The sequence below is a fragment of the Pelodiscus sinensis genome, chromosome 8 (genome assembly GCF_052426305.1).
Source record: "Pelodiscus sinensis isolate ZL-2025 chromosome 8, ASM5242630v1, whole genome shotgun sequence".
In the NCBI taxonomy this organism is placed as follows: domain Eukaryota; kingdom Metazoa; phylum Chordata; order Testudines; family Trionychidae; genus Pelodiscus; species Pelodiscus sinensis.
Genome location: NC_143059.1, coordinates 50375084 through 50391232, shown reverse-complemented (window position 1 = coordinate 50391232; position 16149 = coordinate 50375084). Strand labels below are relative to the sequence as shown.

The 16149-nt window shown below is 42.8% G+C and overlaps 1 protein-coding gene across 11 annotated transcripts in view; it reads left to right on the top strand.

Annotated features, from left to right (window-relative positions):
* PTPRE (protein tyrosine phosphatase receptor type E) overlaps positions 1 to 16149 on the top strand; it is a 263311-nt gene that overhangs the window by 233719 nt on the left and 13443 nt on the right. For all 11 annotated transcript variants that reach the window (XM_075935266.2, XM_075935265.2, XM_075935272.2 and 8 more), the window contains 3 exons: positions 3636 to 3770; positions 8230 to 8355; positions 11775 to 11926. In XM_075935266.2, coding sequence (XP_075791381.1) covers positions 3636 to 3770; positions 8230 to 8355; positions 11775 to 11926 — 413 coding nt within the window. The remainder of the gene's footprint in view (positions 1 to 3635; positions 3771 to 8229; positions 8356 to 11774; positions 11927 to 16149) is intronic.

Below are 16149 nucleotides of genomic sequence, written 5' to 3'. Positions count from 1 at the left end.
AATGGGAGCTACAATGAACAGCTCCCCCAATAATCCAGTTTGACACTATGCTTACCCCATTTAACTTTATCATTAAACATAGCACTCAATTTAACATTTAGATATTCTTGTTGATTAGTAATTGCTTTTTCCATATTTCTGGTGAGGGCCAAATGTGTCATTTCATCAGCTCCACCTGGCAATAGTGTGTGAACATTTTTAGATAGATTTCACATAATGAAAGCATATATTTCTATTTGCTTGTTTAAACAAAGTTCATAGTGAAACGCATTAGTAGTTCTTCCTGAATATCCATATCTGCTTTATTTTACCACCTTTTAGATATATTCACTGGCAGCATTAAACAGCCTATGTTAACTTGGCATTCTGACAGAGGATTATACTACTTTGCAGATTCTCTCTGCCTTCCAGCAATGTGAAGAATTATATTAAAACTCTAATGCAACAGAAGCACATGAAACATTTGAAATGTTTAGGTCAGTTTTGCCTCAGTTACATTTGTAGTGAATTTAATCTCTTGAAAGGTGTCAAACTGACAGCTCTAGAGCTATTCGTCCACATAACCAGTGCAGTATATGTAGCAAGTGCTTTCTAACATTGTAACTCGTATGAAGATTCATCACTTTGCCTCGAGCTGGGAACTAACTCTTCTGTGGCTCTGCAGTTCCCCCCTTATCGGCTGACCGAGTAGTTGATGGAAATTCCATCGACTACATGATTAGCTTGATTAAACAAAATTTAACATCCCTAGGCAGGCAGTGGCTGGGAGCTCCTGCCCCAGCCAGGAAACCCCCAGCATCAGCTGGGCCACATGACCAAGGATTCCCAACCCCAGTTGGGGAATCCTTGGTTGCAGTGGGGCTGTCGGTGGCCAGGCAATGTAGAACAGGAACCTCCCCTCCCCCAGTGGCAGCAGGGCCAGGGTGACCAAACAGCCTCTGCTGGGGGAACCACCCATCTGAAGTGGGGCTGGTGGAGGCAGGTGGCTGGAATCCCCAGCGGCAGCGGGGCAGCCCTAGCAGCAGGGCAGGGTGGCTGGTGGCAGTGGCCAAGGGTCCCGCCGGGAACCTTAGGAGAGCCTGGAACAGCAAGGTGGGGAGCCCTCGAACAGTACAGCCAGCAGGGAAGCACTGACCTACCCTGCTTTGGCAAACTCCCTGGTTTGGGACAGCTCAGGTCCTGAGTGTGCCGGACCAGGGAGATGCAACCTATAAGATTATTAAAGTTGAGTCAGAAATAGTGGTGACATTTAAATTAACCAGTGGGTCTATCTAATGATGACTTAGGTAGTTGATCTCCTTCCTAATTTAAATTTGCCTCTTCTACTTTGTTTTTCAAGCACAGATCCTCGTTTTTTGAAGTAAAAGCAAATGAGCATTTATTAAGAAAGCAATATGGTCTTTTGGGTGGGGAGTGTGGTCTTAGAAGTTAAGTGAGTTTTTATTTCCTTATATATTTTAATATAGTTCATACACTGATATCTTCCAAAGTGATGAATATTATGTACAGTGAAGTATAAAAGTTATCCTACCCAGGTGTACCTACTGCCTGTCTTAAGACACTGCTTTGCATATGTAATTGCAAATCTGGTGAGTCATTCTGCAGTGCTAGTAAAGTTAACTTGCCAAGAGAAAAAAGCCATTTAATGCTTTGAGAGCCTTTGTCATAATACTTAGGCAGTGTTACTTTAGACCAGTGGTCACCAACCAGTAGATCGGGCTCTACCAGTAGATCTTGGAGCCTCAGACAGATGATCCTGACTGGTTCGTCTGAGAGGTTATCAAGTGCTGGCTCTTCAGCTGTCCCTCCCTCCACTGCTGCCACCTCCTGCCCTTTGCCTTGGAGCTGCCCTCCGCTCCCAGGAGCCTCCTGCTTGCGGTACAGAGCGGGGAAAGGCAAGAAGGGGGTGCTGATGTCAGGGTGCCCCCTCCTACTCTATATTCTCTCTCCATAGAACAGAGGTCGGGGGCACAATAGAGCTTGGTATGGGGAGAGTTTGCTGGCTACCTTTGGGAATGGTACAAGGCCAGGGCAGGGGTGAGCCTGCCTTAGCCCCACTGCACTACCACCTAGGAGCCACCTGAGGTAAGCAGTGCCCAGCTGGATCCATCTCTGAACCTCTGCCCCAGTCATTAACCTCCTCCTGCACCCCTTGCCCCAGCCCTGAGCCCCCTGAACTCAAACTCCCTCCCAAAGCCTGCACCCTGAACCCACTCCTTGCCCCAGGCTCAGCTCAGAGCCCCTATCACACTACAAATCCCTTAATCTAAGACCAGAGCCTGTGCCCCAACCCTCTGCCCCTGCCTGGTGAAAGGGAGGGAAGATGGGGAAGGGAGAGAGGAGTGAGCAGGGGCAGGGCCTTAGAGAAGGGACACGAAGGAGGTGGGGCAAGGGTATTTGGCTTTGAGGTAGATCTTACATTGCATTTAAATTCAAAAAGTGATCTTGTGCTTTAAAAGGTTGGAGACCACTGAGTTAAGACTATTTAAAGCACAGTTTGTCAAAGTTATGTCTAATCTTAAGGAGTGTTTTAGATATTTTTGCATTTTTCGTCCATACTTAAAACTGAATTCAAAGATTTCCCACTTTCCAGGTGTTGTGAAGAAAGTAACTAAAATGTGTATATATTTCTACTATATGCATTATGGTGATAATGATGGTGTGAGATCACAGGCACAAATCTGGAGCTCTTTCGAAGCCCCTATGAGATTTTGGCTGTAGCTGTACAGTATCCGCTGAAAATGAGATGAACACACAGCACCATAATAGGGCTTTCACATCGCTACTTGAAATACAACTAATAATATGCACATATGAATAACAAAGCAATTTTAGGTCTCTAAATTTTAGGTCTCTTTTAAGGCCATGTTTGTATATTTGCTGCTGCATTCAGCTTTTGGAGTTTTCTCCAAGACTATTTTAACCTGAATGCTCTTCAATTGTAAAAAAACATTTAGAACCAAATAAACAATATATTGCATATGGAAAGTACCAACAAGAAAACTGGAACATGTTTCTATGTACCATTTGCCCATGCATAAAGCTTCTGTTTGAGGAAATGTCATATTATTTGCTTGCTGACATAATGGTTTGTTTTGTTGCATACAGTTTGATTAAAATTGTTTTTATTTTATCTTTAGAAAAGCAGATTATTTAGAGCTTGATTCTGTCACATGTACTAATGGTGAGTAATGTCTAGAGCCCTGCAAATTCACAGCGCTCATTTTTGCAGGTATCGATGTGGATGCATATACAAATTTTGTATCTAGAAATCTACAAATTTGCAGATATCCACTTTATATCCTCGGGCATCCACATCTGTGGATGTCAGGATAGATATCCACGTTCATTTTTGCGGATACAGATACGGATACATATTTTGTATTCATGCAGGGCTCTAGTAATATCTTACTCTGCAAATGGCCATTGAAATCAGTGTGACTAGTTGTGGAGTACTAACATGAGTGAAGGTGACAGAATCTGACCCTAAGTATTAGTAAATTTTATTCAGGGTTCAGAATAAATTATTCTGCAGGATTTCTAAATAACTAGGAGATACTGATAAGAGTGGGTCAAAATTAAAAAAAGAAAAGTTGCTATGTCAATGATGAGCTATCTTCTATCTTTCTGTAAAGGGCTATCGCCAAAAGGATTATTTCATTGCAACCCAAGGACCACTTCCTCATACAGTGGAAGACTTTTGGCGAATGGTGTGGGAGTGGAAATGTCACACAATTGTTATGCTTACAGAAGTTCAAGAAAGGGAACAGGTATGATTCAGTGCTGCAGTGTTTCTAATGATAAGGTCCAAGCTCTCTGTGTTAACATATCCTTTTTCTGCTTTGAATCTCTCTGCCTTGATTACTCCGTGTCCATTAACCTGCTGAGCTGACCATGTTGTAGGTAAAAGCAAAAGGTCCATACATGCTAGATTTCACCCATTTAATTTACAGCTACATTCATAGACATCAAGTGTAACACGATCTCTTAATGAGGGGACTAAAAAAATTACTAAAATTAATTGCACAAACTTTGGTTGTTCTATGGAGAGCTGGTAGTGACCCTTTGCCACAGAATCACAGAAGTCTTGGCTTTGTATGTCCCTGGTAACATTACGACTAAAAAGTTACAGCATAGTCTATCCTAAGCAAGGTTGCCTCTAAGCTGCACGGTAGCACAGCGCTGCACCTGTTTAATGAGCCCCGCCCCCAGCCAGGGGCTCAGGGCTCCTTGCACAGAGCTGCCTGGCTATGGGAGGGGAACATCTCCCTCAGCCACAGCAGCAACTCCCTGCTGAGAACAGAGCAGTGAGTCTTTCCCAGCCCTCTGGGGATCCCTGGACCTGCTGCCCTCACTGGGGATCCTCGGCCCCTGGACTGGGACGCTCTAGCAGCTGCTGGTGGAGGGTCAAGGTTCTTTGGTCCAGCAATATCCATGATCCTTCTGGATGTTGCTAGACCAGAGAGTTCTGGATTTGAGAGGTTGAACTTGTATTTGCTTCAGACCATTTCTCCAGTTTGTCCAGATCATTTTGAATTTTAATCCTATCCTCCAAAGCACTTCTAACTCCTCCCAACTTGGTATGATCTGCCAACTTTGTAAGTGTGCTCTCCATGCCAATATCAAAATCATCAATTAAGATATTGAACAGAAGCAGACCCAGAACTGATCCCTGTGGGACACCACTTGATATGTCCTTCCAGCTTGATTGTGACCATCTGATAATTACTATCTGGGAACAATTTTCCAATCAGTTATGCCTCCACCTCATAGTAGCTCCATCTAAGTTGTATTTCTCTAGTTTGTTAAGAGGGTCATGCGGGAGCATATCAAAAGCCTTACTAAAGTCAAGATTCACCACATCTGCCCCTGCGCCCTTCCACAAGGCTGCTTATTCTGTCAAGAAAGCTATTAGGTTTGTTTGACATGATTTGTTTTTGACACATCCATATTAACTGTTACTTTTCACCTTCTGATCTTCTAGGTTTTTACAAATCAATTGCTTGATTATTTGCTCCATTATCTTTTTGGGTGCTGAAGTTAAACTGACTGGCCTGTAATTCTCTATTGTCCTTATTCCCCTGTTATAGATTAGCACTAAATTTGCTCTCTTCTATCCTCTGGAATCTTTCCTGTCTTTCATGAGTTTTTGAAGCTAATTACTAATGTCTCAGATATCTCCTCAGTCAGCTCCTTGAGCATTCTAGGATATTTTTAACCAGGCCCTAGTGACTTGAGGACAGTGAATTTGTCTAAATAATTTTAAACTTTTCTTTCCATATTTTAATCTATATACTACTGCATTTTCACTGGCATTCGTTGTTAGATATCCAATCACTAATAAAATTTATCATGAAAAATACAAAAGTCATGTAGTACTTGTAGTGCTGGGCAAGTAATTTAAACCACAATTTGGACTGGTGGCTATTAGTTGAATGTGTTCTTCATTTTCTGGTTGTTCAACTTGACATACTGGGGCTTGTTTTGTGAAAGTGTGGAGCACTTGCAAGTGCACATGAAGTAAATGTTTGGCATGGATGCTCAAAGTAACATGGTCTGGAGAAATCCGTACAGAGCTGGGAGCCAGAAAGTCCTGCATTCTAATCCCAGCTTTGTCACTGATTCACTTGCCAGTGGCAAGTTTTTTTGTCTCAGTTTTCCCCATCTGTAGATGAGGCACATAATACTTTGTTATCTCGCAGAGATGTATAGGAAATTCATTAATATTTGTGAGTCACTCAAATATTATGGTGACAGAGGCCCTAGAAAAGACAGAAGAAATGAATAACTGCACAGTGAGTGCAGCATTTGGGCAGCATGCAGTAAATAAGGCAGGAGGTCACACTGACTGATAAAAAAAAATGAATAACTCATATTCTCTAGCTTAAGGGGGTAGCTGTGTTAGTCTATAACTGGAAAAACGTATTCATTGTTTTTTAAGTTTTTTCTTGTATTCCCTACACACTGTCCATCAAGGTTCCCTGTAAGCTACACACCTGCGCGCTCAGGCAGTAGTTTTCTGAGTTCAGCTCAGAAGTTCAAAGCTCCAGAGCAAGCAAGAAGCTCAGCTGATTAGCCAGGGGAAGAGGTGTCTCCCTGAGCAAGCAGTTAAACTGAGCTAGCTGACAGCTTGAACTGAGGAGCTCCCAGAATGGGTAAAAAAGGAGATAAAGAGACAATTAGTGTCTGGGGTGACAGGGAGGGAGGGAATTAGTAAGTAAGTAAGGGTACATCTATCTGCGGCACATTTCGGGATGCTTCCCTTATCTTGAAATAGCTATTCCGCACCTTGACAGCATGCCCATTATTTCGAAATAACTTTCGAGATAATGGGTGTGCTATTCCAACGTCCCTTGAAGAGTAAACCTTGTTCCACAAAGAGTAAGGGACGTTTTGGAATAGCTGTTTATTTCAAAATTTGGCACTGTGTAGACAGCGCCAAATTACAAAATAAGCTATTACAAAATAAGCTATTTCAAAATGCACTCAAAATAAGCTATGCAATTTGCATAGCTCAAATGGTGTAGCTTATTTCGAGCTAAGGGTACAGTGTAGACGCACACTAGGTAATTGGCTGATGAGGAGTCAAAGGGGATGGGAGTTTCAGGCACCCCTCTGCAGGGGGAGAGAGGCAGAAACTCAGCACACTCAAACCTCCTGGGGAAGGGGGAGATAAGGTGCTGATTGCATGAGGTACATGGGGGGAAAAAAGGGGGATAGGTGCTAATATCTGTTCTGTGAGGTAGAGGCAGGAGGCAGTTTGTTTGGAGTGTCTGACTAGCTACAGTCCTCTCTGACTGGGTTGAGGAGTAGGGAGCATGCTGCAGGGGAAGTGTGTGTACCATGACGTTTGCATGATTGCATTCCAAACAAAGTTTGCATAAGGTTCTAATGGCTTAAGAAAGAAAAAGATTCTTTTAACAGATTGTTTTTGGAATTTCAGAGGGATAGCTAAGTTAGTCTGTAACAGGAAAAACTTAAAAAACAACAAATAGTCTGGTAGCACTTTAAAGACTAACAAAACATGTAAATGGTATTATGAGCTTTCATGGGCACAGCCCACTTCTTCAGGTGACCCGAGTGTTGGTTGGTTCTAGACTTCCAGCACCCCGGTCATCTGAAAAAGTGGACCGTACGCACAAAAGCTCATGTTTTGTTAGTCTTTAAAGTGCTACTAGACTATTTGTTGTTTTTCAAGTTTTTCCTGTTTTTGGCCCGTTGCAGATCTCTAAAACTTACTGAACTTAATGCTTTCTTTAAAATGTGTGTTACTGATTAATACATGGTGTATTGTATTAAGATCAGATCTTTGCTCTTTGGTAGAGTTATGGCTCTTATGAGTCAGACAAAGCAAGTACTAGCTTGAGCTGTTAGCAGTATTGATACATGTACTCTCCAAGTGAAGTGTTAATTTTTTTTATTTACTATTGTATGCATTGCTCCTTGTTAAATATCCCTTGTTTTAATATATTTTCTTCCACACATATGGACTGCTTAACATTGTGTGTGTGTGTGTGTGTGTGTGTGTGTGTGTGTTTTGTATTGGTAGTTCACATCCACACACACACTACCTCAATATTGGTGGTGCACATAAGAAATTTCAACCTGCCCAAAAGAAAATTCAACCCACCCAAGGATAGAAAATATTAGAGGGAACACAGCTGTCCATCTTGGGTACTAAACAAGTTCAGGGTCCTTTGGAAAAAAAATAGTAAGGAATCATTAGGTGTTAAAGACTGTATCATAATATAGGTGCACAAAGCAAATTAATTGCACAAGCAGCCTTATATAATTATAGTATCTCACTCAATGGCATGAGTGATCTGAAGAGTAGGTTTTTGGACTTAGATTCAGGTTTGTTTGTCTTTAGTTTGGGGGGAAGAGAGCAAAGATAAGGCAAGCGTTACTCCTCTATTTTTAGCATCAGCAATAATTGTTTTATATTTTCTTTTGGCCCAAATTCACCATAGTTAACACTTATATTTTATGTATTGGTTTGTTTTCTAACAGCCTGAAATGCTGAATTAATTTACTACTATTATCTTAAATAGTGCAAAGAGTTTGTGAAATAGCTGGTCTAGGCTAGACACCAATTAGGTATTTTACTGCAGAAGTTCTGTAGAAGAAGTTCAAAATGCTGTGTATGACCTGTGTTACAGATGGATGACAGTTTAGAGATTAGCAGAAGAATGTTGCAAGAACATTTACTATTCTGTTTCAATTTTACAGGAAAAATGTTTTCAGTACTGGCCATCAGAGGGCTCTGTAACTCACGGAGAGATAAATATAGAGATAAAGAATGACAGCCTTTTGGATGCTATAAGCATAAGGGACTTCATGATCACATTCAATCAGGTATTGTCTTTAAAGGGTTTCCTGCACTTTTAACTATAACCATGATAGATTTATGAACTTTTGTGTCTTTGTTTAAAAGTAAGTCAAGATAATATATTTATATCCACTGTTACCTGGCTTTGTATTAATTAAGATAAAGTACTTATAAAATAGATTACATTGAAGAGTTTACATCACATTAATCATATGGAAATTCTGGCCAGTCCAAAGTACCTCTTTTAATGTGATGGTTTTATTTTGTGCTAAACAATGCTGTTCTTTGTATTATTGTTGGGAATTGTAGTAAAAAATCCATATGCATGTTGCTGACAATTTGCTCAAGTGCATTAAATTATAATGAAATCTCTTTATAACATAAATTCCTCTACCCACCATTAATTAAATCATGTTTCCAGACAAGTAGGATCCTGTAGTTGAAGGAATTATACTCTCAGAGCCATTCTTGAACCTTGTGTGGCTGTTATGGACCAAGATGTAGGCAGTTTTGCTTGGCAATTAGAGTAAGTGTCAGGTCTAGTGAGCACAGCAGGCATCCCGATTTGGGAACAAAGCCAAAGGTCAGCACTAGTGTCACCTGCTAGTTACCAGGGACAGAAGCCAGAGACAGAACCAGGAATCAGTTCTGAGGGTCAGAGCTGAGGTCAGATGTCAAAAGCCTGAGCCAAAGGTCAAGGTCAGAAGTTGGACGGTGGGTCAGAACCAGCAGTGATGACTGAGCACAAGGCATAAGGGCAGGCACTGGCAGAGAGGCACGAATCAAGGATGGAACGGGAGCAAAGTGGGATGAGGCTGGAGCCAAAAATAGAGTAGGAATCAGGAGCAGAGTTAGTGCAAGAAGCAGGCAGAAACAGGGTCCTATGCAGCTAGAACAGGAAATTGCCTTGTTGCTCAGACATTCTTACTGTGCTGCCTCCTGGATTACATAGTATAGCTCAGGGTTTCCCAACCTATGGGTCGGGACCCAAATATCGGTCACCATTACATTTCAAAAGGGTCGCCAAGTCTCTCCCCAGGTGGCTCTGCCCCCTTGCCTCTCTCTGTTTTTGAATTGCCTTGGGTCACCAAGTCTTCCTGAATTGTCAAAATGGATCCCCATCTGGAAAAGGTTGGGAACCACTGGTATAGCTGGACTAGTCAGTGGACCGGGTGATCCTCCAGTGGGTAGTGCCGTGGTAGTTCCTGTCGGTAGTGCCATGGCTGAGCCTATAGTCCTTTTGCTCCTCTTCAGCAGACATTGAGTAACTGTCTGGGGATTCCCAGACCTAGGATATCACAGTGTTCTGAATGTCACTACAAACTTCATCATTTGTTTGGCAAATTATTGAATCATCCATTTTTGAAAATTCTGAAAATTCTTCATTTTCCTATAGTAAAAGTTTAGACTCTGTGCACTAAAGTTTAGCAATGCATTTATGAAGTATGGTAACTGGTATTGTAGACATGGTGTGTCACAGATACCATGGCACACTTTCTTTTGACTTTGGTAGTGTAAACCATGAGAAGGACAAATAGCACAATTCATGCAGCAACTCTTTCACTATCACTTTCATGCCCCACATCTGTATCTACTATGCTGCCTTCCGGTGTTACTGTCAGTGCCATCTGGGTGACTATCCCATAATACCTATGCAGAGGATAGAGTACCCAGAGAACAAACACACAAAGCAGTGGCAGCAACATTTGGGAAAGTGCATTCTAGAATATTGTAGGGCATGCACAGCTGAGAAGGAGAAGGGGGGGACGACAAATCATTACACAAATATGATTAAGTAGTCTAATCTTCATAGCACAAAACAGTAAACCAAAGAGGAAGAGTTTGCCTGCACTGAGTTTTTTTTCTTAAAAATGTCCCACTACCTGTGGCGGCAACCTTGAAAACTCTAGGGTAGACCAGGAGCTGATGTTTTTACCTATGTGTCATCTACCTTTGCTTTTCAGATGTGTTGGGTTAGAGTGGTAAAAATTCAGTGATTTTGAGTCCCCCTGTTGCTGCAAGCAATGGAGTAATATCAGTTATGTGCAACAAGGGGAAATCATAAAAAAGAATCTCAGTGTAGATCTAAGAACGACCACATTTTTCCAAGACTGTCCAATTGTAGCACCATCTTTTGAGGTGACTTGTGGGTTAGTTGGGAATAGCCTTCTGCCTAAGGGAATATAAGTACAACAATGGAGTTTGGCTTCTGAATCAAGGAGGCAAAAAATCCATCTATGTCCAGACCATCTATCCAGACAGCCTACAAGTACAAACTAACTGTAAATTGTAGTAAATAGATATTGAACTAATTCTTCTTGTAATGATTTCTAGAGTAATATCACTTGAAATGGAATAATATTTCTCTGAGTGTTAATCAAATAATCACAAAGAGACTATAAAATTCTACAGAATTAGCAGTTTTTAACTGTCCTGTGTTTTTCCAACATTATTTTGCTTTTTTCATATCAATGTCTATGAGAGTGCAGTCGTGCACTTTTGTGCACCCTTTTTGCACTATGACAGACTTGTCTCATCATTATTATTTTTGGAATAATCATGCAATTGTGAGAACTCATAATGGAAAACTAATTAAATAAATACCCATATGCCTTTTCTGTAAAAATGCTTAAAAAATCAACAAGTCTAGGAGTAAAAGTGATTAATTTTTCAGGTAACAAAGTTGGATGAAACTGAATAAAAAGGGTCTAGACTACCAAAATGTTCTCTGTGAGATGTTTTCACTGACATTTTGGATACAGCCTTTAAAGAAAGCCCTAAGCCATTGATTTTCATATTTGAAATAGGATCCAAAATATTTCTTTAGAAGTAACTAAATGAAACAATTGTGTGAATTATAGGGTACATTTTGGCTGTATCTACACTGGTATGAATTTCCGGAACTGCTTAAAACGGAATACTATTCCGTTTTCAGTTTTTCCAGAAAAGGAGCGTCTACATTGGCAGGCTGCTTTTCCGGAAAAGCGCGTCTACATTGGCCACAGACGCTTTTCCGGAAAAAACTACTGGCCTGTCTACACTGGCCCTTTTCCGGAACAGTGTTCCGGAATAAGGACTTATGCCCGAGTGGGAGCAGAATAGTTTTTCCGGAATAGCGGCTGATTTTGTACAGTAGAGCATCGTTGCTATTCCGGAAATTCAAGGGCCAGTGTAGACAGCTCGCAGCTTATTCCGGAAAAGCAGCTGATTTTCCAGAATAAGTGGCCCAGTGTAGACACAGCCTTTCAGTATACTACATGAGGCATTAAGAAATAGAGCTACCTGAGTTATATGATAAATTAATCATGCAGCAGGTTGAAAATAACCACTATGCCATGATGTTATACAAACATTTCTAAGAAATGTTAAAGGTAAAAAAGCATATGTGCATTTTGAACTGACAACTGCATTAAATCTGTTCCTGCCACACTTTTGACTTAATCAGGAGAAGCAGAGCAGACTTGTCCGACAGTTTCATTTTCATGGATGGCCTGAAATTGGAATTCCTGCAGAAGGAAAAGGAATGATTGACCTCATTGCAGCTGTCCAAAAACAGCAGCAGCAGACAGGAAACCATCCAATTACTGTGCATTGCAGGTAAGACATTTCTTTTCTGCTTTTTAAATTTTTTTTAATTATTCCTATTATTTATGATCTGCATAACATTCTCCATCTTCTCTTTCTTTTGGTTTAGTGATTATCACGGCAATGTTCTATTCCAAAGGTCCAGACAGTACTTTTTAAACCAAAATAAAACCAAAATTTTGTTTTTTCGTGGATTTGTTAGTAAACAATAGAAACCATTAGCCTCACTCTCCTAGTGATGAGAGGACCTGCATATATTACAGTTGCCTGAGAAATAAAACATTCAAATACACACCTGAGCTTCATTCAGTCTTGTGAGTAGGAAAGGACAACCTACAACTGCAGTGAAATTTTTTTATAATGTGTATTGCAGAAGTACTCAGGATCAGAAACCCATTATTCTATGCACTGTCAAGACATATAGTAAAATATAGTCCCTGCACAAAATCAAATTTTACGTTAAAAGGCAAGTGAGTTTAACATACAGGAAGGAAGAGTGGTTGTGGGGATAAGGAGAACAGTGATAAAATCACACTGTTTCATAGCTAGTATAGAGTTTAATGGGTGTGACATAATTAAAAGGTATTTTTGTCCTCTGACACTTTCCATTTCATTTATTTTCTTCCACTTTGTCTGCCTAGTTCCTATTTTAAAATATTTAATAATTGATTTGCCTTTGCCAGGATATTTTTAAAACCTGTTTCTTTTTTGTTTTAAACCTTCACTTTTGTCCATTTTTGGTTTTGGCGTTTTGATCAAGGAGGTTTTTTTTAAAAATGTCTTTCTCTTTTCCAATAGAATAAAAATTAACAATTTTTAAATCCTTTACATATTTTAAATACTTTTAAAGTACACTCAGCTCTCCTGATATCCCCTGTCTATGCCATGTCCTTATCAAGACTACTGCCATTGCCCCCACTGTGTTAAGTACAGGCAGTCCCCGACTTACGCGGATCCGACTTATGTCGGATCCGCAGTTACGAACGGGGCTGCCCCAGAGTACACGGACTGCGGGACCTCGCAGTCCTGCCGCCCGTGTACTCTGGGGCTTTCTCTGCGTCTCCCTGGTCTGCAGACCAGGAAGACGCAGAGCAAAGCCGCGGGGGGGGGGGGGAGGAGGAGGGGAGGGCAGCAAGGCAGCCCAGGCGCGCCTGGACTGCTCTGCTGCCGGCTTCCCCGCGGCTTTGCAAAGCCGAGGGGGGGGCTCGGGCAGCGGGGCACCCCAGGCGCGCCTGGGCTGCTCCACTGCCGGCTTCCCCGCGGCTTTGCAAAGCGGCGGGGGGGCTCGGGCAGCGGGGCACCCCAGGCGCGCCTGGGCTGCTCCGCCGCCGGCTTCCCCGCGGCTTTGCAAAGCTGAGGGGGGGCTCGGGCAGCGAGGCAGCCCAGGCACGCCTGGGCTGCTCCGCTGCCGGCTTCCCCGAGGCTTTGCAAAGCCTTGGGGAAGCCGGCAGCGGAGCAGCCCAGACGCCCCGTGGCTGTCCCGCTGCTGGCGTCCTCAGAGGCTTTGCTCCCCGTCTTCCTGGTCTGCTGGTCTCCAGCAGACCAGGAAGACTGGGAGCAAAGCCGCGGAGGACCCAGGCGGCAGGACCGCGGTGCGTCTCGGTCCGCCGCCCGTGTCTTCCTGGTCTGCTGGGGTGGGGGGGGGGGGGGCGCAGCTAGTACCCCCCCACCCCCCAGCAGACTAGGCTTTTCTCCGGACGCCTGTGGCAGAGCAGCTGGGGTGCTGCCGGTTGGTCCCGCTGCGCCGCTCTGGACGCTACTGGTCCAACCCAGCAGCTCCCCAGCTGCTCTGGTCCTGATTCAGCCGCTGCTGGTCAGTTTCAGCAGCGGCTGAATCAGGACGCCTGGGGCAGAGCAGATGGGGTGCTGCTGGGTTGGTCCAGTAGTGCCGAGGAGCGGCGCTACTGGAGCAACCCAGCAGCACCCCAGCTGCTCTGCCCCAGGCGTCCTGATTTAGCCGCTGCTGAAACTGACCAGCGCTGACTACAGGAAGCCCGAGGCAGAGTTGCTCTGCCCCGGGCTTCCTGGAATCAGCTGCTGATCAGTTTCAGCAGCAGCTGACTTGGGGACGCTTGGGGTTCTTAAGTTGATTCTGTATGTAAGTCAGAACTGGCGGTCAGTTTCAGCAGCGGCTGAATCTGGACGCCAGTTCCGACTTACATACAGATTCAACTTAAGAACAAACCTACAGTCCCTATCTTGTACGTAACCCGGGGACTGCCTGTATTCTCAAACAAAGCAAAGACCACTGTTAACAAATGGAGATGTCACTGGAGCGTCCTGAGGCACTGAAACAGGAGTTGTCAAATTCCTCTAGTGAGTTAAACTCATCCTTAACATTAACATCTCTTGATATTGGCAGCTTTACCAACTATGGATTATGTGTCGTTACTCTAAAACCTGTTGAGGGAAATTTGCCAATTTGTAATTATCGTGTAAACTCTTTAAGGCAGAGACCATCTCTTTAATTTGTGTTTTATCTATGCCTGGTCCAACCCAGCAGCTCCCCAGCTGCTCTGGTCCTGATTCAGCCGCTGCTGGTCAGTTTCAGCAGCGGCTGAATCAGGACGCCTGGGGCAGAGCAGATGGGGTGCTGCTGGGTTGGTCCAGTAGTGCCGAGGAGCGGCGCTACTGGAGCAACCCAGCAGCACCCCAGCTGCTCTGCCCCAGGCGTCCTGATTTAGCCGCTGCTGAAACTGACCAGCGCTGACTACATTACACTGATACATATAATAAGGGAATAATCTTTTGGGGGAAGATTATTCTGCAGTTTGTGGTAGGACCACTTTGGTGACATCTGGAGCCCTCAGATTACCCCTTTTAATCTGACTGTTTATTTGGGTAAGGTGCACAAATTGCACAAATTTCATTGATTGATTATCCCTTAGATATGGACAAAAGTCAACTACCCATACTGATGCTTTTAGATCTAACAATGACCTTTTGTAATATTGACCTGAGGTTTTCTGCACCTGTATATGGTCCCAGCAGGGGGAGACACTTAGCATCTGCATTATGATGGTGACAGTGACTGTTTGTCGAGGTACACCAGTCTTTTGTCAATGTGGTCTGCACAATGGAAGTGCGTTTGGATTCTAGTTGTAGCCATTGGCCTTTGGATAATAAGCAACTGATTATTTCCCTTTTTGCAAAAATGTTATCTCAGCTCTTGTGACCTCCAAATTGGTTGTTGCAGTGTGCTCTGCAGAGAATTACCCACAAAGACTATTTGAAAGCTATAGTTAGTGCAGAATGCAGCTGCTCACTAACGGCTATGAGTTAGCAATGGAGAACATATTACATCTCTTCTTTTAAGTGTGAGCTGACTTCCAGTTTGCTCTGGAACATTTAAAGGTGCTTTGCTCTGGGAACAATTAAAGGTGTTGTGTGGGCTATGGGTTTCCTGAAAGATCATCTGTGTTCTCATGCATCATTGGAACAGTTAGCTATGGTGACAGTTTTGCTACAGTGCCTTGATTCGAATGTCTGGAAGCCTGAAACAGGCTTGAATTTGTCGACATTCAAGACGTAGTCTAAGAATATACACAGTAATTAACAGAAAGCAGTTCTTCTTTCCTCCTTTTGCTTCTGAACTGTTTTGTTCATTGCTATTTTCATACGTTTTTCCTTAAGGCTTATTGTCTCTGTGTCAATTGAACGCACAGACACTGACTGTTTTAGTGCCTGATTCTTCAGTTTGACAGTGGATTCTAGCAACTACTTTTTGAAATCCATTAGTCAGTCAGGACATTGAACATTAATTAAAGCAGGTAAAATAATGAAACATTATTAACCCAATCTGTAAAACGGAAAAGCAGCTCTTCTACCTAACAGCATTCTTTTAATGTATGCAACATGTTGTAAGTCAAAAAAACAGAAGCCCATATTACTTCTAATATTTCTATCCTCTCAGACTCACAAAAGCTTTGAAGAATTAGATTGTGTAGGCCACGTTTCTCCCTGAATTTTAACATATGTTTATTGCAAAACAGCATTAGAATGATAAACAATATTCCAAATCCTTAACTTTAGAACTCTCTATTCTTCTTATCATGGGTTAGGTGTGCCTGGCTCCTTCTTAAGCAGGGCTTTACGCCTTTCAGGCCGCTCATGGCGTGCTCCACCCCGCTTACTCTTTACTCAGATTCCCCGGTTTCTGGTCCAGCTTTTCAGGTTCTTTGGTTGCCATATAGTCCTCCATCAAGGAGACGGCCTCGGTGAAAGGTGTTAGGGCA